We start from the raw sequence: 27257 nt of genomic DNA, 5'->3' as shown, positions 1-27257 counted from the left end.
GGATAATTGATCATTTTATATCACATAATTTGCTATCAGATGTACAGTTCGGCTTTAGAAGTCATATTTTTTAATTTAAGTAAGGCGTTTGATTGTGTTGATCACAAAATATTGCTCCAGAAGTTGGACCATTACGGAATAAGGGGAGTAGCTCACAATTGGTTCACCTCTTACTTTAATTCACAGTGTTGAGAATGGCTGTGACGTGGGGCTCTGAGTGGGGTACAGTCAATTGGGGGGTGCCCCAGGGATCAGTGTTGAGGCCATTCCTATTCCTTATTTATATAAATGATATGCCCTCTAGTATTAACGGTAATTCTAAAGTATTTCTGTTTGCTGATGATACTAACTTGGTAGTAGAGGATGTTGTGTGCAACATCCGCTCTGTTTCAAATAGTGCAGATCATAAATGTAGAAAATAAACTACAACAAAACCCGACATTTTAATTTCACAGAATGGGAATATGATCAGTGGAACTAAACAGTTCAAATTTTATTTATTTATTTACATTTTCTTTGCGAGGAGCCATCGTAATGATGGCCTTTGCAAATGTCAGACTTAATACTATGGTTATATTTACACTTTTAAAATGCACTATATTTTGTATCTGTTGCTTCTTATGTCTATTTTTTACATTTACTACATTACAACTAATATGCTAATGCCTCATGTTACAATCACTATCTTAAAATTCGTTGAAAGAATATAAACATTTTTCTATTAGAAAAGATTTAAATTTTGTCTTAAAAACATTTCCCATGTACATTCTTAGAGCGTTTGGTAGCTTGGTATATCAAATCAAACCACTGATATATGGACTTCTATCAGTCATTTTTAATGTTGCTCTGTTGGTTGACTAATAAAAAATACAACTATTTTTAAGATTGCAGAGAATATATTGTCAGATATTTGTGGTGCACAAACACTTCATGACATGAATCTGTATGTCCCATCCCATGTATATGTCTTATTGCTCTTTTCTGTAGTAGTAGTATTCTTTTTAAATGTACAGTAGCTGCACAGCCCCATAGTTCAATTCCGTTATAGAGAAAGGGGTAAAGTGTTCCATAATATACTAATTTCAGTGCTCGGCTAGGAACTATCTTTGCAATCTGGCTGACAAGATATATGGCACTACTGACTTTTCCACATACAAAATTAATGTGGTATGTTCACTGCAAATTTTCATCAACATACACAACCAGGAATTTACAGTTACAATTCTCTGTTGCAGAGATATTACGCACACTGTTCATGTTGTTTTGGCGAGAACTGCCTGTTTTAAATGTCAGTAGTTGAGATTTGGTGACATTCACCTTGAGTCCCTGATCATTGAAGTATTTTGTTACTTCTGTTACACCACTAGTAGTAAGAGATTCTAGCTCATGAGATTGACGTGTCATCTGCATAGCTTACAATATGGGAGTTAATGGGTTGTGCAATGTCGTTAATGTATATAAGGAAGAGAAAGGGTCCAAGGATTGAGCCATGTGGTACACCTTGTAATACAGGTTCACTGGTGGACTGGGAGTTCATGATTTTATTATCTAGTTTGTATGACAGTTTAGTACTTTGCTTATGATTTAACAGGTATGTGGTTAGGGTTACGGGTAAGATAGATACTGCCTACAGGAAAATTAAAGAGACCTTTAGAGAAAAGAGAACCACTTGTATGAATATCAAGAGCTCAGATGGAAACCCAGTTCTAAGCAAAGAAGGGAAAGCAGAAAGGTGGAAGGAGTATATAGAGGGTCCACACAAGGGCGATGTACTTGAGGACAATATTATGGAAATGGAAGAGGATGTAGATGAAGATGAAATGGGAGATAAGATACTGCGTGAAGAGTTTGACAGAGCACTGAAAGACCTGAGTCGAAACAAGGCCCCGGGAGTAGACAACATTCAATTACAACTACTGACGGCCTTGGGAGAGCCAGTACTGACAAAACTCTACCATCTAGTGAGCAAGATGTATGAGACAGGCGAAATACCCTCAGACTTCAAGAAGAATATAATAATTCCAATCCCAAAGAAAGCAGGTGTTGACAGATGTGAAAATTACCGAACTATCAGTTTAAGAAGTCACGGCTGCAAAATACTAACGCGAATTCTTTACAGACGAATGGAAAAACTAGTGGAAGTCGACCTTGGGGAAGATCAGTTTGGATTCCGTAGAAATATTGGAACATGTGAGGCAATACTGACCCTACGGCTTATCTTAGAAGCTAAATTAAGGAAAGGCAAACCTATGTTTCTAGCATTTGTAGACTTAGAGAAAGCTTTTGACAATGTTGACTCAAATACTTCCTTTCAAATTTTGAAGGTGGCAGGGGTAAAATATAGGGAGCGAAAGGCTATTTACAATTTGTATAGAAACCAAATGGCAGTTATAAGAGTTGAGGGGCATGAAAGGGAAGCAGTGGTTGGGAAGGGAGTGAGACAGGGTTGTAGGCTCTCCCCGATGTTATTCAATCTGTATATTGAGCATACAGTGAAGGAAACAAAAGAAAAGTTTGGAGTAGGTATTAAAATCCATGGAGAAGAAATAAAAACTTTGAGGTTCGCCGATGACATTGTAATTCTGTCACAAACAGCAAAGGACTTGGAAGAGCAGTTGAACGGAATGGATAGTGTCTTGAAGGGAGGATATAAGATGAAAATCAACAAAAGCAAAACGAGGACAATGGAATGTAGTCGAATTAAGTCAGGTGATGTTGAGGGTATTAGATTAGGAAATGAGACACTTAAAGTAGTAAAGGAGTTTTGCTATTTGGGGAGCAAAATAACTGATGATGGTCGAAGTAGAGAGGATATAAAATGTAGACTGGCAATGGGAAGGAAAGCGTTTCTCAAGAAGAGAAATTTGTTAACATCGAGTATAGATTTAAGTGTCAGGAAGTCGTTTCTGAAAAAATTTGTGTGGCGTGTAGCCATGTATGGAAGTGAAACGTGGACGATAAACAGTTTAGATGAGAAGAGAATAGAAGCTTTCGAAATGTGGTGCTACAGAAGAATGCTGAAGATTAGATGGGTAGATCACATAACTAATGAGGAGGTGTTGAATAGGATTGGGGAGAAGAGAAGTTTGTGGCACAACTTGACTAGAAGAAGCGATCGGTTGGTAGGACATGTTCTGAGGCATCAATGGATCACCAATTTAGTATTGGAGGGCAGCGTGGAGGGTATAAATCGTAGAGGGAGACCAAGAGATGAATACACCAAGCAGATTCAGAAGGATGTAGGTTGCAGTAGGTACTGGGAGATGAAGAAGCTTGCACAGGATAGAGTAGCATGGAGAGGTGCATCAAACCAGTCTCAGGACTGAAGACCACAACAACGACAATGTGGTTAGAAGATTCATGGTTTGATCCCCAATAATATAAGATTTTAGCTTTTTAAGAAGTGCCCTATGGTTTACTGTATCAAATGCTCTTGTCAGGTCGAAAAATATACCTGCAGTCTGCATCTTCTGGTCCAATAGACAGTAAACTTCATGGATGAACTGTGTAACTGCTGTGATTGTACTTAGCTCTTTTCTGAAGTCATGCTGCGAATCTACAAGCAGTTTATGTCTTGTGAAAAAGGCACTTAGCTTAGAAAGGATAATGCTTTCAAATATCTTACTAAAAGTGGGAATTAATGATATTGGTCTATAGTTGAAGATATCTTCCTTAATTCCCTTTTTATACACTGGTTTCACCACACTAATTTCTTAATGTTTAGATAGATAGTAAACTCTGACATGGAAATGCTCACTTTCGGATGTTGTCCAAAGACTTAATGCTGTCATTTTTACTATTAGAATGGGTTCTGAAGTAAGTGATAGTTTGACACGAAAATTAGTCAACTTTGCTTATTTTCGTTTGCTTATATCATATGGTGTTATATTTTGGGGTAACTCTTCCCATTTTAAAAGGATATTTTTGGCTCAGAAATGGGCGGTTTGGGCAGTAAGTGGTTTACGTTCGTGAACCTCTTGTTAACCCCTCATCAACAGGTTGGGTATTTTGACATTGCTCTCTCAGTATATATATTCTTTACTATGATTTCTTATTAACAATATCAGTTTATTCCCAAGAATCAGCAGCTTTCACTCAGTTAATACTAGGCAGAAATCCAATCTGCATTTGGATCACACTTCCTTACTTCTTGTGCAAAAAGGTGTGCAGTATACTGCTGCATCCATTTTCAATAAGCTACCACAAGAATTCAAAAATCTTAGCAGTAATCCATGTGTTTTCAAATCAAAACTGAAGAGTTCCCTTGTGAGTCACTCCTTCTATTCTGTTGAGGAGTTAACTTGAAAATTTATGCTGATTCTTATGTTATGTTGTGGATTGCGTTTACTCAAACTTATGGCTCGACTTTTTTTGGGTTCATAAACATTTCATATTATCTGTAATTACTTTTATGTTGTAATTTCATGTACTGACACATTCCATGACCTTGGAGATTTGCTCCTCAATTTGGTCCTACAGAACTAGATGTGTAAATAAAATAAAATAAAAATATCATCACCACCTTACTATTGCCTGTTTGAAACTTGCAGATGAAATCATTGCCATCTTTTTCAAACCCGCACAATATACATGACTGGAGTAGCTGTAATAAATGCTGAACTAGTTAAATATGGAGGTTTACTACTAGGTAAAAGACTTATGAAATTAATAATGTTGAAGGAACTGCAAGATCCCAGACCCTTGGTATACAGCAGAAGTAATCCCTTCCTTTTGAAGAATGGGAAACACAATAATTGTAAAAAGTATAGTGGCGCCAGTCTGCTAAACATTGGCTACACATTTTGCTTGAAGATAATCAGTAACCCCGAAGACTATATTAATCAAAATAAAAATTCCAACATAAGAACAGATGATGTTAGTCTACAGGAGTGTAGAATGTGGTTCAGATCACTTCTTGTTACCATATTTACTCGAATCTAAGCCGCACCTGAAAAATGAGACTCGAAATAAAGGAAAAAAAAAATTTCCCGAATCTAAGCCGCACATGAAATTTGAGACTCGAAATTCAAGGGGAGAGAAAAGTTTTAGGCCGCACCTCCAAATCGAAACAAAGTTGGTCCATTGTAATATGAGACACAATTTAGGTCGAATGAAAGACGATACAGCTACAGTAGTTTGGTTCTAGTCGTAAGCTTAGCAGTTAAGCTTTACCAGGTAGCCATTGCTATGCGTCAGGCGCTCCGTCCGTATTTATACGGGTACCCTTCCTTTTTCACGTGCTTCGTCTGGTTTGAATCGATTGCTTACTTTGCTTTGATCTGATAAGCGCCGTTTTCTTTGTTATAGGTGTTTACGTCACTCTAAGCTGAAAATGCATTACTGTACTGTGTAATGCATTGTTTGTCGCATTTTGATAGTGCGTGTTTACGGCATGTCGCCGCTCGCGGCATGACTTGCTTTTGTGCGCGCTACCGCCGCTTAAAAAAAAAAAAAAAAAAAAAAGAGGAATCGTCTCATTAGCGAAACAGTGGCAAGAGACTGCTATTTGTTGTTACTTACACTGCTGCTTTCTTTGATAATGATCAACAAGAACCAGATGCGTATGATAGAACATGCGTATGATAGAACATGTTCTGAACGATAGTTTTGCGAAAATTTTCCTCCGTTTGAAAATCTTTGCGGCCGCTTCTTTAGTACATCAAATTCTGCACAGAAATTAGTCATCTTACATTTAAAATTTAGTTAGTTGCCGTGCTTCATTTCTGACTGTATCACTATTAGGCATAAGAATAATACGAATATAAACATGACACGATACGTATATTCTTCCGCGTTTGCTGTTGTCTCACTCTAGTTTCGTAGTTTATTACGCAGACAGGATTTAAATGAGATAGCAACAAACACGAAAGAATATATGGCAAAATGTTTATATTCGTATTATTCTTATGGTGAAGAGAATACTGCATGTGATTCACATTTCATCAGGTTCCTATTAGCAACCATCTCTTCTCACAGGTAGGAAAAAACGGAGGATGCTAAGTTCACCCAACCTGGATATGATGTGACGTCATTATGACGTATATACGCTTTAGTCGATTAACACACCTATCGACTTTTACGAACGTTCGAGATTCTAAACTGTCGTTAGCTAGTGGTTTGTTTTGATACGTGCGATTCTGAAAACAGCTCAGTGTGGCAGCGTATATGTATTTCGCCAAAATAAAAGAGCTGGATGCTAATAGAAATATTCGTGACCGTGGCCTTGAAAACACCACGTAAAAAAGTGAAGTCTTCTTATGTCCCGACCAGATTAAATTGTGTGATTGTTGTATTGAATGCTTACGCCGAAAATAATATTTATTTATTATCAACATTTTAGTATGGTTTCATACAATTGGTCTTGTCATTATGTAGCAGCATACTCTTGCCGACTTTTTTTCTTAATTTATATAGCTGAAAGAGAACTCATGCAAGTTTGTTAGCTAAGTAATTTATATGTCCATCCCAAGATAGTCTTTTATCAACCATAATTCCAAGTAATTTTACACTCCGACCGCAGAGACAGGTCCCTTAGTGTCCAGTAATGACTGATGTGTAGAATGACTGAATTTCGAACTTAAAAAGAAAAATATGAGGCATTGTTGAAGAAAAATCGTCAACCGGAGATGAAATACGAGGGGAAGTGGATTTCTCAATGTAATCTTAACCAAAGGTTAGTGTCTAGTACTGATTGACGTATGAAATGATTGAATGCAGTGTCAAAGCATTCCATGGTGTTAAGGTTTCCTCTCATTAGTCTCTCGAATGCTGAACACATTAGAGACGAATGCTGAACACATAATTAGAGACGAGCAAACGAAAAACAACGCACATGACACAAACACAGTACAATACACGATTTAAACGCAAGGAACGCAAAACACATTTAGACGAATGGCGTAGAGCACAGCGCTACCCTGTCACAATCTCTCGAAAGTTCACAAAGGTCGAATAGTCGATATACGGTTTCTATCGTTTTCGATGTAGCGTGTATACGTCGTAATGACGTCACATCGTATCCAAGTCCGGTGAACTTAGCATCCTCCGGAAAAAACTCGGAACGTGGAGTTGGCCATATTGACAAACATCCCTAACAGTCTTGCCAGTCGGATTTTCGTAGTACATTGAAATTCTGCTACATTCGAAGATGAACAATACGGAATTTGTATTTACTTCGTTGGATAATGTATGAAAATGCAGTGGTTGAAACTCGGGGCGGAGAAAAAAAAAGCTCGTCTTCTACCTTTTTTTTAAATTTATTTACTGATGCAGAGGTTTTGGCGCCAGTATTTATCTTTGTGCCCACAAAGCATGCTTGTGTAGCGCTACATATATTCGACGGCAGAAGTTAGTTGTGGCGGCACCTATCAACATTTTTCAGAACTTCCGCTTGCTTTGCACTCGATTCTAAGCCGCAGGCGGTTTTTTGGATTACAAAAACCGGAAAAAAAGTGCGGCTTAGATTCGAGTAAATACGGTAGGTGCGAAGATGGTGATAACATCTAAGAGGAAAAACAAATTAAAGAGGCAAATTTTCCCGTGAGGGCGGGACATTATGAAATACAACTTACATAGTTCGAAACAAGAGTCTGTATAATAACTATATAAATTATGGTATTAAACAGAAGCACCTAAAAGAAGGAATGTCGGAGCATATTTACCAAGGAACTAAAAAGTGCATACACGAAGCAACATTTGAAGCACTGGGACAGTGAAAAGGAAGAGGAAAATGATCACGATGATGGTGGACTCAAATTATTGAAGAAAAAGGAGACCTAAAAAAGATACTGTGTAATAATTGGTTGAGAAAAAGGGAGCAACAAGATAGAGCACTATGTGATAGAATGAATAGAGAAGTAAAAAAGAAAAGAACATGTGTAGAAGGAAAAACGAAATCTGAGAATATAAATGGGAGGCACAAGAGTAGTGGCAGCATGGAAAATATTTGCAGGCTGAGGAAAAGGTTAAAGGAAAGAGCAAACCTGCCGATTATCAGTCTGATAGAGCAGGGGAAGCATTGTAAAGGCTTTCAGACAGAAGAACGTCTAGAGTACAAGGAAATAAAGTGGAAGATGAGAGAGAACCAGTAGGGTAAAGAGGTAGAGAAAAAACCACGAAAGAGGTACATAAGGTAAAAATGGGGATATCACAATTGGCCTGGAAATGTACCTTTATAATTAATAAGGTATGGGCCAAATATTCTGTATGAATATCTAAACAAGTTATTCACTAAATGTTTGTGGCCTGGCAAGGAAATTCCAGCAGTGTGCAACATAGTGTATTGAGCCCCATACATGAAAGTGGAAGCAGAAAAGTATGCAGCAGTTATCATTACGTGTCACAAGTACAATCAGCAGGTTGTACAGAATGATTTCAAAATCAAGAATGGTAAAGAAAGAATGGAAAAGATTGTAACTGGAGTGTAAGAAGAAAGTGACTTTTGAAGGGGCAGGTTGTGTGTAGATAACAACTTTACCCTAAGATGGATCTTGGTGAAGATATTGGAAAGGAATGTAGTCATTTGGTCTTCATAGATCTTGAGAAAGCATATGACACAGTGCCACTAAAGCTATTGTCTGAGGTGTCATGTTCAGTGTAATTGCCATAAATTTACTAAGAAGTATAATAAAATTTTACAAGTCAGCAGAATGTGTCATTAAAGTGGGGAAAGAAAGTTCTTGAGAAGTCTTCAGAATAACCAAATGATTGAAACAAGGATTCTGTCTGTCTTGTACACTTTTTAAGATGTATGTACAGAAGGCACAGAAAGTGCATGGCATGGGATTAAAAAGGAACTACCGGTAGTGTATGCACACACTTTTCTACGTTGATGACCAGATCATTGCAGCAAATGACAAAAGGGGATATATCTTACATGCTTAAAAAGTTGTTGGAAGACAATAAAAAGTTATGCTTGAAAATTAATTTTGAAAGGAAGGAATATACAGGGTGGAGAAAAATGGTGTCATGAAATTTTAACCCTGGAAAGCTAATGCCAGTAGGAACCAAAATTACTAATGTTGTGTAGGTTGACAATGCACAATTTTTAAACTATGAAAACTGGGTGCCACGTGCTCCGATTGACCACGGGATTGCTCTGTTGCCTGATGCTCTGTACAGTGCATGACCACGAATGCTTTGCATGCCAGAGATCACGATGTATCCAAGATGGCCCGCATGCAAGGTGGCAGTGCACCAGCCTTCCACTCAGGGGGCAAATCCGCCAGGGTTCCAACACATCCATTGTAGTTTCATGATAAAATGTACTGGGAACAATCCTGTCGAAGTTTGCATGCAGAAAGTCTTTTACAAATTGTGTCAGCCCTGAAAAGGGTCCTTTTTTGTAGCTAGGACATTGTTTACTTAAAGCAGGTGCTCGAACTGGCGACCCTCTGAAGCGACACAACTTGGTATTGTCAAATGGTATTTTGCCGAACTCTTTCAAAGATTCCTGGCATTGCCCTGATGTGATTGACGGCATGTTGAATGCGATCCATTAATTCCTCTTAGTTTCTAGGTGGTTCACCTCTGTATGGGTGAACTAGAACCTTGAAGAGTCCCCACAGGAAGAAGTCCAGTGGCGTGAGGTCTGGTGATTGCGGGGGCCATGTCCTATGAGCACCTCTGCCAATTACCTGGCCATCGAAGAGATCATTTAAATATCCGTGCACAGCATAACTGCTACATGCGGACGCCCCATCATGCTGCAACCACATGCGTAGCTGTATGTCCAGGGGAACAACTTCCAGCAGGCCGCGTAGAGTTTCTTGCAAAAAGTGAAGGTAATTTGCCCTGGTAAGTCGAGAAGGTAGATGGACTGGCCCAGTCAGATGGTCACCCACATTGCCTGCCCAAATGTTGAGTGAAAATCATTCCTGGTGTCTGTGGACGTTGCGGTGGCCCGGTGTAATGTTAAGCTCTCTCTATACAGCTTAAGCATTTTCGTGGACCTACTTGTTGAAGAATGCAGGTTCTGCTTTCTTGCAGCGCCGATGTCTTCTGCTAGCACTGGACGCTTCTCCGAAGATTTCACTGCTAGGAAGTGGAAATTTTCACTCTCTCGCTCTCTCTCTCCTTATTTAAAAAATACGCTACTCTTGGAATATCATTCAATGTACCAGAACATATTTATTTCCACGTTGTACAAAAAAACAACTAAACTTTATGACGTAAGACCACACATTACCGGGCACCCAGAATCAGTTAATTACACATTTTTTAACACAATTAATACATAAGCTTTTATCGTGGCTGACTATCCACATCCAGTCCACGTACTCTCAACAGCAGCTCAATGTCTACTAAACAGTCACTATTTCGAGTCTCTCCATTTGGTTTTCAACAATAAAAGCTACATTACTCTTTGCAGTCAGCCACGGAGCTTCCGGGCCGTATTTGATTATTCTTGGCAGGTTGCGCTGAACACTTGCCAATGCCGATGAATTATCTCCCTTCCAGTTTCGCCTGCACAAACAATAAATGGGTGCAGTATCCCATGCTCATCCTTCATCCTTACGCCCTCCTTTAAAATAACACGTGTTCGAAACGGCTGGAACACAAGTGCCTCCAGACTTTCGTGTAATTCTGGGGGCACTAAAACGTATGTGATGTGAGACTTTCCCCTTGCCCAGTAATGAACGTTTTGAGTGTTATAAAGGCCATCCTGATGGAAGGTGCACTCTTCAGTAAACAACACAATGGCGGGGAAGTCGGGATCTCGCACAACATGTCCCAGAAACCACCGGGAAAACCCTAGCCTGTGTTCATAGTCCGCCACAGGATATAGGTCTTGGACAGCGTGGAAACTCTTATAACCATTAAGATTCATGTGCATTACCGTCGGCTAGTCCATAAACAAAAACCATATGTAGTTGTTCCTCAAATGAAAAAAAACGCTTACATGTGAATGCCTCTGACGTGAAGTGGAGACAAGCAGCAAGACTTATTCGACACGTGTGCGTATCACGTTGGGGCAGTGACGTGGTGAGGGACGTTTGATGTCTGAACTGACAAACACAGCACTGCCCATCAACAGGGCAACCCGCGGCCAGTCGGAGTGCATGGCACCAAGTTTCCGTAGTTGAACAATGGTTCGTTGTCAACCTACACAACATTAGTAATTTTGGTTCCTACTGGCAATAGCTGTCAAAATTTTTGACACAATTTTTCTCTACCCTGTATGTGTTCTGGAGAAAAGGGAAGTAACTTGGACATTAGCAGATGTCCGATTAAAATGTGTAAGGAGTGTAAGTACACGTGATGGAAGATATGACAGAGATATCCAACAAGAGCCAGGCAGGGAAGTGTGGCAGTGCAAAAATTAAATAGTGTACTTTTTGCTGTAGGAAAGTTCTTGTACAGTGTAAATACTTACAGATTAAAGGAGACTCCGCACCAAAAAGCAGAAGCTTTGGATTGTCGATATGTCCACACAAAAGAAAGAAAATTTGCTAGCTTTTGGCGTTACCCTTTCACAGGCGGCCCTCCCGCCCCTCCCACACACACACACACACACACACACACACACACACACACACACACACACACACACACCTTTGTCCTACATGGTGCCAGCTAGGTGGATTGGTTGTGGATGACGTCGTGTCAATTAGGGTGGGGAAGGGTGGCCAGCGGCCCAGAGGGAGGCAGGCAGTTTGCTGCTTAGGAATAGGAAGGCAACGTGGAGATTTGAATTGAGAAGGGTTGACAGGTTGGACTAAGGGGAAACTGTTGGGTGGAGGGTGCTTGGACAGTAGGTTATCTGAGATTGAGGCCAAGATGATTGCAAGAGCAGAGGATATGTTGTAAGGACAACTCCCGTCTACATAGTTTAGAGAAGCTGATGGTGAAGGGAAGGATCTAGATGGCTCAGATTGTGAAGCAGCCATTGAAATTGAGCATGTTGTGCCAGCTGGTGGACAACTTTGTTCTTGACAACAGTTTGGTGGTGACCATTCTTCCTGGCAGACAGCTGGTTGGTAGTGATGCCAGTAAAAAGCCAGAGCAGAGTTGGTATATGACACGGCTACTTTCACAGGTGGCCCGGCCTCTGATGGGATAAGGTAAGCCTGTGAGAGGACTAGAGCAGAAGATGCTTGGCGGGTGGATTGGGCAGTTCTTGCACCTTATTATGCCTCTGCGATTGGGAATGGGAGTGACAAAGGAATCAAATAGGAAGGTATGTAGAGTATAACTCCAAAAGCTAGTGGTGTTTCTTTCTTTCGTGTGTGTGCATATCGACAGCTCAATGCTTCTGCTTTTGGGTAAGTGTCTGCTTTAATCCTAAAGTATTGACATTCTATAAGTACTTTCCTATAACATTTATACTGCCTAGTGGCCCTCTTCCTTTTAAACCTTGTGTAATCCCTCTTTTGTTACTATCCATAATCACTATCCTCTCTGTCTCCTCTGTATTGTCCGTCCACATCTTTACCTTTGTTTTCCTTACCACCTTTATTATGCTTACACTTTACTGTGCCAACTAAAGTGGTTGTGCGTGACTTTAGTGACACCCTGTAGCACCAGTCATAACCATTGCAACTGTGCCACACACTGTTCATGTAATACCTGTCCACCATCTACATCTACATCCATACTCCGCAAGCCACCTGACAGTGTGTGGCGGAAGGTACCTTGAGTACCTCTATCGGTTCTCCCTTCTAATGCCCCCCCCCCCCCCCCCCTGTGGGTTCGGGGGTAAGAATAGGCCCGCGGTATTCCTGCCTGTCGTAAGAGGCGACTAAAAGGAGTCTCAAACGTTTCGGCCTTAATGTGATGGTCCCCTAAGGGGTTTGACCACTACCTTTCGAAATTTTCTGTTAGTGCGTACCATTTGGGGAAGGACGCCTTACGTGGTGTATTATATATCCCTCTGCCCTAAAATCTGGCACACCCAATATTGTCATGGAGTTGGCCTTACACCGTGCTTCCAGCCCGATCAGCTGCTGTGTGTTCCGGGCAGCATACATGCCCTCCATTATGAACTTCCATCTTTGCCCTCCTGACACATATAGATATTCAACACCCGACATACAGCACGGTAGCCAGTCCGTTGTGGTGGGGCCATCATGTACCCTCTTGGTGGTAGCCCCCTGACTACACAGGGATCGCACTGCTGATGCCTGAGCTGCTACCTCCCCACGTATACCGAGGAGTAGATGCCTATCCCTCTGGGGCATCGGGATTCCTAGCAAAGGCCATCCTGCCAGGTGGTCTTTGCTGTGGCTGGGTGGCGCCCGTGGGGAGAGCCCCTGGTCGGAGTGGGTGGCATCAGGGGGGATGACCCGCAATGAAGCGTGGTACATCATCTCTCACTGGTGGGCCTCCACCAGCAGTCTCTAAGCGATCGAGGTCTAACCTCAACGGCAAGCAATTCAATCCAAGATTGTTTCCCTCCCTGGCCACTCCATGGGAGGAACGCATTGCTAAAGACAGCAGTGGAGATTATTCACCCCGGTACCTTGTCTGTACGCGGGTCGATGGTGAATCTTTTATGCAAACTAAGCCTCAGTTTTTTGTGGAGCATTTAGAGGACAAGTTCGGGGAGGTGGAGGGCTTGTCCAAAATGCGCTCTGGGTCGGTTCTCATCAAAACATCATCCTCTGCCCAGTCACGGAGGTTGCTCACTTGTGACAAGTTGGGGGATGTTTCCGTCACCATCATTCCCCATAAAAGTTTAAACATGGTCCAGGGTATTATATTCCACAGGGATCTTCTTCTGCAGTCCGACGGTGAACTACGCGCCAACCTAGAACGACGAGGTGTTCACTTCATCCGGCGCGTCCATCGGGGTCCGAGGGATAATCAGATAGCCACCGGTGCCTTCATCTTGGCCTTTGAGGGTGATGTCTTACCCGAAAAGGTTAAGGTGATGGTTTACCGTTGTGATGTGAAGCCATATATCCCTCCTCCGATGCGGTGTTTTAAATGCTGGAAGTTCGGGCACATGTCATCTCGCTGTACTTCCAGCATCACGTGTCGGGATTGTGGACGTCCTTCGCATCCTGATACTCCATGTGCCCCACCTCCTATTTGTGTTAACTGCGGAGAACACCATTCCCCCTGCTCGCCGGACTGTAGGATCTTCCAGAAAGAACGGAGGATAATGGAATATAAAACCCTGGACCGTCTGACCTACTCTGAGGCTAGGTAGAAATATGAGAGACTCCATCCTGTGCCAATGACATCAACGTACGCCGCTGCTGCAACGACGGTTCTTCCATCTCCTGTGTCGTCCCATACGGTTGGTTCTATGATTGGTCAGCATCCAAAAGCCCCCTTGATTGTGGGGGGCACTTCACACCCTGTTGCTCCTGCTCCATCTTCTCCAGGAGCAACACCCTCCCAACCATCGGGGACATCAGCTCCCCCTTCCCAGCCGGAGAAGCGTAAGACTTCTTCGGCTACTCTCGCCAGGAAGGGATCCCTTGGGGACCTCCCTTCGCAAGTTCCGACCAGTGGAAAAGCGGACGCCCGCAAGTGGTTGAAACAACCACCAGTCCCTGGTCGTAGGGCCTCACGGTCGTCGTCTGTCCCTGAGACTGACCCGGTGAAGCCCATGAAGCCTGAACCACCGAAGGCACAGTGCGACAAGCAGAAAAAGAAGAAAGTCCCCAAGACCAACGATATTGCAGTGGCACCCATCCCACCGCTTCCTACAAGCTCTGCCTCTGAGGACGAGGTGGAGATTCTGGCGTCGGCTGAGGACCTCGATCTCGCCGGTCCCTCGGACGCAATGGATGGCATTTGCACGGGTGCTCCATCGGAGGCAGCAGGTGACCCAGCGGCGTAATCTGCCTTCCCAGTCCCGTCACGCCTTTCCCAGCCATGGACAACACCATCCTCCAGTGGAACTGCAGCGGTTTCTTCCACCATCTAGCTGAGCTCCGCCAACTTATCAGCCTTCACCCTTTCTTCTGCATTGCTCTTCAGGAAACTTGGTTTCCAGCAATGCGAACCCCCGCCCTCCGTGGCTATCGGGGTTATTATAAGAACCGAGCAGCTTATGAAAGGGTGTCTGGTGGCGTCTGCATATATGTCCTTCACACTCTGCACAGCGAGTCTGTCCCTCTCCAGACACCTTTAGAGGCTGTCGCTGTTCGGGTGTGGACGCCACAGGCTGTTACCGTCTGCAGTCTTTACCGTCCACCGGATGGTGATGTCTCGCAGCATGTCCTTGCTGCACTGGTAGCCCAATTGCCGCCACCTTTCTTGTTATTGGGCGACTTCAACGCCCATAACCCTCTGTGGGGTGGGTCAGTGGCAACAGGTCGAGGCGCCTTCGTTGAGCATTTATTGTCGCAGCTCGATCTCTCGCTGTTAAATGATTGTGCCTTCACGCACTTCAGTGTGGTGCATGGCACATACTCCGCCATTGACCTTTCAATATGTAGCCCTAGCCTCTTACCGTCTGTCCAATGGAGTGTGCATGACGACCTGTGTGGTAGTGACCACTTTCCGATCTTTCTGTCACTACCACAGCGTCACTCTTCTGCGAGCTCTAGCAGATGGGCTATGAATAAGGCTGACTGGGACTTGTTCTCCTCCACTGCCGCAATTGAGCCTCTCTCTACTGATGACATTGATGCGGTGGTTCAATCGGTCACCAGCGGCATCGTTACTGCCGCCGAATCTGCCATTCCCCGTTCTTCTGGGTCCCCTCGGCAGAGGGCTGTGCCTTGGTGGTCGCCTGAGATCGCTGAAGCGATCAAAGATCGCCGGCGGGCGCTCCAGCGTCACAAGCGACATCCCTCCATAGAAAACCTTATCGCCTTCAAACGGCAGCGTGCACGGGCCCGCCTCCTTATCCGCCAAGGCAAGAAGGAGTGCTGGGAGCGGTATGTGTCCACCATTTGCCTCCATGTCACTCCATCGCAGGTCTGGGCCAAGATTCGACGCGTCTACGGCTATCGGACCCCTGTCAGCGTCCCTGCGCTCTCACTGAATGGAGCAGTTTGTACAGACTCCGACGAAATTGGCAACAGCTTGGCAGAGCATTTTGGTCTTAGTTCCGTTTCTTCCAATTACCCACTGGCCTTCCGCTCCATTAAAGAGCAGATGGAACGTTGGAGCCTTTCGTTTCGCACCCACCATCCAGAATCTTACAATGTTTCATTCAGTGAGTGGGAATTTCACAGTGCCCTTGCCGCGTGCCCTGATACCGCTCCCGGGCCCGATCGCATCCACTGTCAGATGCTGAAACACCTTTCAGTGGACTGCAAGCGACGCCTCCTCGACCTTTACAACCATCTCTGGGTCGAGGGTGAGTTTCCGTCGCAATGGCGGGAAAGCATTGTCATCCCCGTTTTGAAACCGGGCAAGAGCCCTTTGGAGGTGGACAGCTACCGCCCCATTAGCCTCACCAACGTTCTTTGCAAGCTTCTCGAACGGATGGTGAGCCGGCGCTTGAATTGGGTACTGGAGTCTCGGGGCCTTCTGGCTCCGTGTCAGGGTGGGTTCCGTAAAGGCCGCTCCGCCGCCGACAATCTGGTGAGCCTGGAGTCGGCCATCCGTAGTGCCTTTGCCCGCCGTCAGCACCTGGTCGCTGTCTTTTTCGACATGCGGAAGGCGTACGATACGACATGGCGTCATCACATCCTTTCTACGCTTCATGGCTGAGGTCTTCGGGGCCCTCTGCCGATGTTGATCCGCAATTTCCTGTCGTATCGTACCTTCCGCGTGCAAGTCGCAGCCTCATATAGTTCCTCCCACGTCCAGGAGAATGGTGTGCCACAGGGTTCTGTTTTAGTGTCTGCCTGTTTTTAATAGCCATTAACGGGCTCGCTGCGGCCGTGGGAAGTTCTGTCTCCGCTTCCCTGTATGCTGACGACTTCTGCCTTTACTACAGCTCTATTGGCATTGCAGCTGCTGAACGTCAGCTACAGGTCGCTATCCGCAAGGCGCAGTCTTGGGCTGTAGCTCATGGGTTCCAGTTCTCGGCAGCCAAGATCTGCGTTATGCATTTCTGCCGGCGACGTACTGTCCACCCGGAGCCGCAGCTTTCTCTTAACGGAGAACTTCTTTCAGTGGTGGAATCGCACAGGTTTTTGGGGGTGGTTTTTGATGCCCGGTTGACTTGGCTGCCTCATATCCGGCAGCTCAAACAGGCGTGTTGGCGGCATCTCAATGCTCTGCGATGTTTGAGCCACACCCGCTGGGGCGCCGACCGATCTACCCTGTTCCGGCTCTACCAGGCGTTAATCCAGTCTCGTCTGGATTATGGGAGCCTGGCTTATGGCTCAGCTTCCCCATCTGCGTTGCGGGTGCTGGACCCAATCCTCCATAGCGGGATATGCCTAGCCCCTGGTGCTTTCCGCACCAGCCCTGTGGACAGCATACTAGTGGAGGCAGGTGTCCCTCCACTGCGGTTACGACGCCAACAATTACTGGCTGCTTATGCTGCCCATGTTTTTAGCTTGCCTGGGCATCCAAATTACCGTGTCCTGTTCCCGCAGTCAGTCGTCCATCTGCCAGACCGTCGGCCCCGGTCGGGTTGTCCGATCGCCGTACGCGTCAAGGAACTTCTCTCCGGGCTTGGCTTTTTCCCTGTTCCACCTCCTTTCCGGGCACCTCTGCGTACACCCCCGTGGTGTGTTCCTTGCCCTTGCCTTCGGCTCGACTTGGCACAGGGCTCGAAGGACTCAGTCCCTCCAGAGGCCTTCCGCCGCCGCTTTTATTCCATCCTGGCCACGTATCAGGGCTCTGGAATTGTTTACACTGACGGTTCGATGGTTGCTGGTCGTGTCGGGTATGCGCTAACTCTAGGGGACCATTCCGAACAACGTTCCTTGCCGGATGGCTGCAGCGTTTACACTGGAGCTGGTTGCCATCTTTCGTGCCCTAGAGTATATCCGCTCCTGCTCAGGTGAGTCCTTCGTTATCTGTAGCGATTCCCTGAGCGGTTTACAAGCTCTCGACCAGTGTTTCCCTCGTTCTCGTCTGGTGATGGCTATCCACGAGTCCCTGCATACTCTTGCGCGTTGCGGCTGCTCTGTGGTCTTCGTGTGGACCCCAGGCCATGTTGGGATACCTGGCAATGAGAATGTTGACCGCCTCACGAAAGAGGCCACTAGTAAATCGTCTCTGGGAATTGGCCTCCCGGAGACTGATTTGCGGGCAGTCTTACGCCACGAAGTTCTATTGCTTTGGGATGCTGAATGGCGCAATCTGCCCACGCCCAACAAACTCCGTCCAATCAAGGTGACGACGACTGTGTGGCGGTCGTCCATGCGGGTCTCCCGCAGGGAGACTGTTGTCCTCTGCCGGCTGCGCATTGGGCACACTCGGCTGATGCACGGCCACTTATTGCGCCGTGAGGACGCACCTCTATGTCGCTGCGGCTCCGTTTTATCTGTGGTCCATATTTTATTGGAGTGTCCACTTTTAGCTGTGCTCAGGCAGTCGTTCGCACTGCCTGACATGCTCCCTGCCCTTTTAACAGATGACTCTGCTATGGCTGACTTATTTTTACGTTTTGTTCGGGCAGGGGGTTTTTATCATTTAATCTAAGTGTTTCTGTTTTATCTTATTGTTTTGTGTTGATTCTGGCCTTTGGCCTCTGGTTTTAAACTGATTTTTTAATGTGTTTTAAGTGGTTGGCTTTTCCTTTTTTATTTCTATGGTCGGCCAACCACCGTCACACTCTGTGTGATTTTAGTTCGTTTTGTCTGGTCTTTGTCTCAGTTTCTCTTGTTCTGTGTCGTCTGTGCTCTATTCTGTTACTCGTTTTTTATTCTCTGTGGGTGTTTTTAGTACTTGGAAAAAGGGACCGATGACTGTAGCAGTCTGGTCCCTTTAATCCCACAAACCAACCAACCAACCAACCAACCTACCTTCTATTCCAGTCTCGTATTGTTCGTGGAAAGGAGGATTGTCGGTATGCCTCTGTGTGGGCTCTCTCTGATTTTATCCTCATGGTCTCTTCACGAGATATATGTAGGAGGGAGCAATATACTGCTTGACTCCTCGGTGAAGGTATGTTCTCGAAACTTTAACGAAAGCCCGTACCGAGCTACTGATCGTCTCTCCTGCAGAATCTTCCACTGTAGTTTATCTATAATCTCCATAACACTTTTGTGATTGCTAAATGATCCTGTAACGAAGCGCGCTGCTCTCCGTTGGATCTTCTCTATCTCTTCTATCAATCCTATCTGGTACGGATCCCACACTGCTGAGCAGTATTCAAGCAGTGGGCAGACAAGCGTACTGTAACCTACTTCCTTTGTTTTCGGATTGCATTTCCTTAGGATTTTTCCAATGAATCTAAGTCTGGCATCTGCTTTACTGACGATCAACTTTATATGATCATTCCATTTTAAATCACTCCTAATGCGTACTCCCAGATAATTTATGGAAATAACTGCTTCCAGTTGCTGACCTGCTATATTGTAGCTAAATGATACAGGATCTTTCTTTTTATGTATTCGCAGCACATTACACTTGTCTACATTGAGATTGAATTGCCATTCCGTGCACCATGCGTCAATTCGCTGCAGATCCTCCTGCATTTCAGTACAATTTTCCATTGTTACAACCTCTCCATACACCACAGCATCATCTGCAAAAAGCCTCAGTGAACTTCCGATGTCATCCACCAGGTCATTTATGTATATTGTGAATAGCAACGGTCCTATGACGCTCCCCTGCGGCACACCTGATATCACTCTTACTTCGGAAGACTTCTCTCCATTGAGAATGACATGCTGCGTTCTGTTATCTAGGAACTCCTCAATCCAATCACACACTTGGTCTGATAGTCCATATGCTCTTACTTTGTTCATTAAAAGACTGTGGGGAACTGTATCGAACACCTTGCGGAAGTCAAGGAACACGCCATCTACCTGGGAACCCGTGTCTATGGCACTCTGAGTCTCGTGGACGAATAGCGCGAGCTGGGTTTCACACGATCGTCTTTTTCGAAACCCATACTGATTCCTACAGAGTAGATTTCTAGTTTCCAGAAAAGTTATTATACTCGAACATAATACGTGTTCCAAAATTCTACAACTGATCGACGTTAGAGATATAGGTCTATAGTTCTGCACATCTGTTCGACGTCCCTTCTTGAAAACGGGGATGACCTGTGCCCTTTTCCAATCTTTTGGAATGCTACGTTCTTCTAGAGACCTACGGTACACCGCTGCAAGAGGGGGAGGAGGGGGGGGGGGCAAGTTCCTTCGCGTACTCTGTGTAAAATCGAACTGGTATCCCATCAGGTCCAGCGGCCTTTCCTCTTTTGAGCGATTTTAATTGTTTCTCTAGCCCTCTGACGTCTATTTCGATATCTACCATTTTGTCATCTGTGCGACAATCTAGAGAAGGAACTACAGTGCAGTCTTCCTCTGTGAAACAGCTTTGGAGAAAGACATTTAGTATTTCAGCCTTTAGTCTGTCATCCTCTGTTTCAGTACCATTTTGGTCACAGTGTGTCTGGACATTTTGTTTTGATCCACCTACCGTTTTGACATAAGACCAAAGTTTCTTAGGATTTTCTGCCAAGTCAGTACTTAGAACTTTACTTTCAAATTCATTGAACGCCTCTCTCATGGCCCTCCTCACACTTCATTTCGCTTCGCGTAATTTTTGTTTGTCTGCAAGGAGTTGGCTATGTTTATGTTTACTGTGAGGTTCCCTTTGCTTCCGCAGCAGTTTTCTAACTTGGTTGTTGTACCACGGTGGCTCTTTTCCATCTCTTACGATCTTGCTTGGCACATACTCATGTAACGCATATTGTACCGGAATACAGTTATAACACCTTTGAGCAACCAACCACTATATTTAATATCCAAATCCACTCATTCTTCCTACACATTCCTCCTATCAGAACTTTACATATTTCCTTCTTCATTCCAGTGCGTGATGATAACTTAGACGTGAGCAAATATCATTACACCACAAAACCATTGTATTGCTCCCAACATAACTTCTTCCGTTTCTTCACTCAATGAACTCTTGCTATATTATCCAGTTCTCTGTATAACCACCTAATGCTTTCACTCGCCCATTTCCAGCTTCATTTGCTGTTTCCTAACATCATCACTATCCCAGAGAATCTCTGCTCCATCTTGCTGCACCAGTTCTGAAAAATATCCCTTTCCTTGACTAAAACCCAGTTTCACATCATGTTCCTTAAATGGTGTGCAAATCACAGAGCCCCCCCCCCCCCCCCCCCACCTCCCCAACCCATCAGCCTGACATTAAGAATCTCCTTCTCTGGATCACACCCCTACTTTCACAATGACCCTCATCTTTTTAGATTCCGTCAATCCATGTCACTCATGAACCTGGTACTGTAAACATCTCTCCATGGCACAGACATCTCAGAACCACCTCTATTCTCTCTACAAGAGAATGTTATTGTGCAATCCTCAATACACACACAACTTCTCTGAAATAGAAACCCTTGCATTCAAATACCTGAAGGAGAATTCCAGACACCATTTCCATAAATTACCCAATCTGTTGAAATCTTTCTCTTGCCTTGGGTCATCACTATCCACCAAACACCCATCCTTCACACATTGAACCCCACCATCAACCCCTCATTGCACCCAGATCCTGCCTAGCTGATCTCTTTAATTTGCCACATTCTCCAAAATTCCTTCCCAACACCCCAAAAAACCCAGAACTCAAGCAAACCTCTCATCAAAAAGCCTCATTGCCACAGAAGTTTGTCATATACAAAGGCCTAACCTTTAGCCCCACACCCCAAAATTTATCCATGTTAGATTTGTCAAAGATCTACTCTCCTGTTCCCTGTTCCTACAGTTGAAGTTTGCTGGAGATGTGATGAGATGTTGTTCAAGCATTCGTCAAGCTTGTATACTTACAGGGAATCTGTAAGAGGATATGGATTATGAGAGTTTCACACATGTGCACAGAAGTAAATATATAACGGACAGTCAAATGAAAAGAAGGCAAATGGAAAAAAGTAAATACACTGTTTATTTTTCAAAATTCTTCACCAAATCTATTAATATATTTATCTCATTGCGAGACAAGATCATCTTTATCTTCACGGAAAAATATTTGTGGTGTCTATGAAACCATGATTGTACCCAGCTGTTCATCCAAAGCAAATCGAAGGTGACAAATGTCTTTCTTCAGGGCTCCGCAAGTATGGAAATCACATGGGAGGACATCAGGGCTCTGTGAAGGAAGTGTAAAGGCTTACCAGCAAAACTTTTGCAGTATTCTCAAAACAACTTTGGCAACATGTAGGTGGGCACACATGTTGTCAAGGTTGTTTTGATTACTCTGCTGAAGTTCCTGTGGGAAGCCCTTGCGTATCCTCTATACAGTCATGATATGGGCCCATGTGATTTCCATATCTTGCATGCCCAAAAGAAAGACATTCGTGGCCATCAATTTGCTTCAAAAAGGTGCGTGCCTGGGTCCAATCATGGTACTGTAGGCAACCACAAAAATTTTTCTATGAAGGCGTTGCCTGCCTTGTCTCACAGTGGGATAAATGTATTAACAGTTATGGCAATTACTTATGAGATAACAGTTTCCTTGCTTTTTATCCATCTGTCTCATTTTCATTTGAGTACCTCTTACATCATAACTGAATGTGATTCTCCTGGAACACCATACTGTTAAAACCTGAAGAAGCAGTCTTTAAATCTGTATAGTACTTCTGTTTTATTTTGTGCAGTAAGGTTCAAAACACAATGTATTGTCAATTATGTGTAGGGCAGAGATTTAATTTATTTCCTAGGTGTTCAGTTGTCTCCCTCTTTATGAAGATGGAGACGACACCAGAGGCAATACAGTTGATGCTCTGTTTCAGTAGTAGAACCAATCAGTTGCACTTGTAACGATTTTCACCATTTATCATTATCCACAATTACATGAAGCTTAGTAACCATTGTTACTATTGATGGTGTGGCCCAAATGCTTGAAATGAGTTTATATATTATTGTAAGAAGTATGCGTGCTTGGAGTGTCATAAAATATTGTTCTCAGAGTGAAGAGTAATGAATAAAAGCTAAATAAGATACTAGTTCTGTCTCCTGTATGTGTTTCACCAATAAGATGGACTTTTATGTTCCATGAATATTACCCACAGAGGATGGAAGGTAAAATAAATTGTTTGATATCATACCTTTGCCCATAATTAAAAGGCATTGGGGTCAATTATTAAAATATTTATTGTGTAACCTTAGGGAAGGATAAAAATAAACCATTTCATTATATTTAAAATATAAATATACTGCCGAAAGGTGAGGGAATGCTATAATCTGGAAGAAAAGTAAGATTGCTGTTACTATCTGCCTCTCATCCTCGGATGAGGACAGATTGGTCAGATCTTGTACATCAGATGATGTTTTGAAGTAGGGGTTTCCAGGGAATTGTGGTGGTACCAGAGTTGTCACAGCTTTTGCCGCAATCGCCTGAACCTTGCTGCAGCGTAGCGCAGCAACCTGAACCCTGTTGTCCTCAGCCAACAAAGTGTCTGGTCATTTCTGGACCGAGGGCAGTTCCCATTGTATCTTCGCAGAACAAGCAGAGTCCCTATACATTTCCTACGATCTAAAACTGTAATATAATGAAAAATGTCTAACCATAATAGTCAATCTAGTTGAGAATCTACAGGTCAAGCCAAAATGCAAATTATCATCGACTTTGGCTCTGTAGATGCCATAAAATCTACACTAGTAAAATTACTGTACATACAGAATATGAAAAAAAAAGAAAAAATAAATGCTCTGATGTGTCTTAGCTGACGAAGTCAGTATTACTTAACACTGTCACAAAAGTCAGATGTGGCTGTGTTAGGAGTAGTAATAAAGTTTTAATTCTTACTAAAAAAAAAGTTCCATAATTAATGTTTCATTTTTTGGCAAGTACATGTCTACAGTCCACTGAAATCACCATACTGCTAGAGGAGCAAAAATAAAATGGTACAGCTGATTGATAAAGAGGAATATCATGCAGTAAATTGTGTGGTAATTCATTTGTGCAGCTGTCAAAAAATATTACTGTGTGATGCTCCTCACCCCATTTTGTCAGTGTGCTGTGCCATTTCACTTTGGCACCTGTAGCACCAGACTACAGTGCTGTGAGTGAGAATTTAGTATGTGCCAGGATTGCAAACGTACCTAGAAAAAAAAATTTACTGCAAAACTTCAGTTTTCGGGATGATACGTCAAAACTTTTATAAGTATCCCTCATGTGAACTCTGACTCATCAAACACTATTTCACACCACACAGAAGGACAACAGCTCCGGGGAATTAAACATCTCTCACTGGCTTAGCCAACCTCCTCTCGACTCTCTCGCCACAAGGAGATCATTTTAGCTGGGCTGTGTACTGGGCAGTGTCTTTTTAGCTATCACCATTTCTTAAGTGGTGATCCCCCTACACTTTGTGCTCATTGTCAACAACCATTAACAGTTCGCCATTTCTTGGCACAGTGCCGTTTTTTTAACCACTCATGTTCTCATTTATGTTTGCCGTCTGAGTTATCGGCAATTTTAGCAAAAGACATGAGGGCTGTCAACCGCGTTTCACTTTTTATGATTGTACCAATGTGGCGAATGACATTTAATCTTTAGTCCAGGACCTCCATTGTCTCTATGACATATGTTATGGACCTTTCTCGAAGTCCTTGGTTTTAGCTGTTTTTCCTTCCATTGATTGGACTTAACGCACAGAAGCTCTTTAATATCTATATATGACGGTAGTATCTGTTCCCGAAAGAACACATACCGTGGATGACCATGCAGCTTTGCTAGAAATGAAATGATAATTAAGTAGACACCCTAGCTGCAAACAGGCGTTGATATACTTCACTGGGGACATGTTGAAAATGTGTGCCCCGACCGGGACTCGAACCCGGGATCTCCTGCTTACATGGCAGACGCTCTATCCATCTGAGCCACCGAGGGCACAGAGGATAGTGTGTCTGCAGGGACTTATCCCTTGCACGCTCCCTGTGAGATCCACATTCCCAACAAGTCCACACCACTACATTCGTAGTGCACCTAATAGATGTTTGCCCATCATGCCCTGCAGACGCACTATCCTCTGTGCCCTCGGTGGCTCAGATGGATAGAGCGTCTGCCATGTAAGCAGGAGATCCCGGGTTCGAGTCCCGGTCGGGGCACACATTTTCAACATGTCCCCAGTGAAGTATATCAACGCCTGTTTGCAACTAGGGTGTCTATTTAATTATCATTTCATTTCTTTAATATCTTTTTCACCTTCGTGTTCTATGGTTCTGACATGGGTGCATATGACCCTTGTTGTTTTTGCACCCTGAAACAAAACAAACAACCAACCAAACAGGAGGCCAACAAACATCCATTGAAAAAGTTTACTGTGTGGCTTGTATCACACTTCCAGACATCCGGTGAAAGGTGTCTGCAAAGTAGGAAAGGAGGAAACTAAGAGCTCAGTGAGACACCCCAGCCCCCAGCCCCCATCCCCCTGCCTTGATATACGGTATTCTTACATCTAGGAGACTCAAGTCCTGGAAACGTATTTTTTATATATCGGTGCCCTGGATAAATAGCCGACAACATGGTGTGGAGACCTGGAGTAAGTCTGAATAAGACATTTCACAGAGTGAGTGAAGTTTTCCAACTCTGCACTTCGAAAATGTGGGAAACACTGAAATGCATGAGATGTGGCATTGGCAAATCCAAGAATGACCTCAAGAAGTGGGGCTGTCTGGAAGACCAATTGGATGATTGAGAAAGGAGAATATAAACTACCTTACATTTGAATCTGCCAGGTGTGCTCTGCCCGATGAACATTTCAAAATATGAATCAAGCCACTGAGTAGATTGATGTTCATTTCCCAATTGACCCTCTGTTAATTACATTCATTATGTAAGATATATTTTATCTTTGTAGCCATGACCAGCACTGACTCAAAATAATAACAAGGAGGCATGACACACAGAAAATGAGGCTGATCCAAAATAATCCCATTGACGCAGTTGCATGCACAAGATTTGTTGTTTGATATTGAACTCTACTAGTCTTTTATTTCATATTAATCATTGCTGGTACTGTTTGCACAGCAGATGCATACTATTGTGCAAGGGCGTTGTGCATATGTTTTGTGATGTATCCACAAAAATATTTATGTACTTACACAGCTTTTGTTTTGCAGTACAAAACTGGTTGGAGATTCAAGAAGCGCCCCGGTGTTGACCAGTTTCTGGAACAAGTGTCTTTCCCACTCTTTGAAGTAGTAATTTTTACAGCAGAACAGGGAATGGTTTGTAAATCACATATGGTTGAAGTATTTTGCCTGTCATATATTTTCTATATTTTTAATTTGTGAGATTTTATTGTTCATTTCTGTTTTTCAGACTGTTTTTCCAATATTGGATGCACTAGATCCTAATGGATACATCATGTATCGGCTAGTGAGGGATGCTACCCATTTTGTAGATGGACACCATGTAAAGAATCTGGACTGTTTGAACAGGGATCTTAGTAAGGTTAGAGCACAACATCAATATTGTCTGGAAGTGCAAAATAACCAATTGTATGTTCATGAACTGTAGATCTGATTGTTTACGAGAGATTGATGATACTGTACTAATTTTTTAACCATTCTCCTTAATGATTATCTGTTCTGTGTTGTTCTCTCATATCTTATTAATACCATAACTGCAGTAGTTCTAATTGCTTCTTGATTCATTTTGGATACAACCTTCTGTTTTAGTGCTTTATTTGATGTGGTTCTCTTCTCGTACAGCTCCTTATTTCTGCCAGCTAAGTGAGTTGCTACAGTGCTACAGATGTAACATATTATGCTGCACTTTGCACATCTCTGGTTCAAATATTAGTTTTTCCATTCTTAAGTTGATGTACTACAGCTCCCTTGCACTGCACCAAGCAGACACTGAGATGATACCTTGGCTGATTCTGCTTGTATGATTTAAACAGATAACTACACTTTTTTCTTTAGCAGCTTCATGTACACATTTAGCACCTCTCTTCCTGTTATTTATCATTTAATTAGGCAATTTATTATTTCTTAAGGAGTTTGCTGGGACAGTAATGAATCCAGTGGTTGCTTGTCTTTATTCACTTGCTGTAAGAAGAATGAGAGCTAGGAAAACTTGAGGGAGAGGGGAGGAGAGAGAACATCGAAAACTTTATGAAGGGTAACATGAGAGGACAACAGCTTTGTTAACCACATTATTTCCCTTAATCCTGTGTTTGAATCCATTTATTTGCACATGCATCTCCACACATTTCCATAATGAAGAAGGATCTTTAGGTGTGTATGAAA

The 27257-nt window shown here is 43.4% G+C and overlaps 1 protein-coding gene and 2 non-coding genes across 3 annotated transcripts in view; 2 read left to right on the top strand and 1 right to left on the bottom strand.

Moving 5' to 3' along the window:
- LOC126198633 (mitochondrial import inner membrane translocase subunit TIM50-C-like) overlaps positions 1 to 27257 on the top strand; it is a 70136-nt gene that overhangs the window by 23000 nt on the left and 19879 nt on the right. Inside the window, exons 5-6 of the mRNA XM_049935095.1 lie at positions 26124 to 26231; positions 26326 to 26457. Coding sequence (XP_049791052.1) covers positions 26124 to 26231; positions 26326 to 26457 — 240 coding nt within the window. The remainder of the gene's footprint in view (positions 1 to 26123; positions 26232 to 26325; positions 26458 to 27257) is intronic.
- Positions 24818 to 24892, bottom strand: Trnat-ugu (transfer RNA threonine (anticodon UGU)). Its single transcript has one exon. It is a non-coding gene; the product is annotated as a tRNA-Thr (tRNA).
- On the top strand, positions 25035 to 25109 carry Trnat-ugu (transfer RNA threonine (anticodon UGU)). Its single transcript has one exon. It is a non-coding gene; the product is annotated as a tRNA-Thr (tRNA).

Source organism: Schistocerca nitens, chromosome 8 (assembly GCF_023898315.1).
Source record: "Schistocerca nitens isolate TAMUIC-IGC-003100 chromosome 8, iqSchNite1.1, whole genome shotgun sequence".
NCBI classification, from domain to species: domain Eukaryota; kingdom Metazoa; phylum Arthropoda; class Insecta; order Orthoptera; family Acrididae; genus Schistocerca; species Schistocerca nitens.
This window is presented reverse-complemented; position numbering and strand designations above follow the sequence as displayed.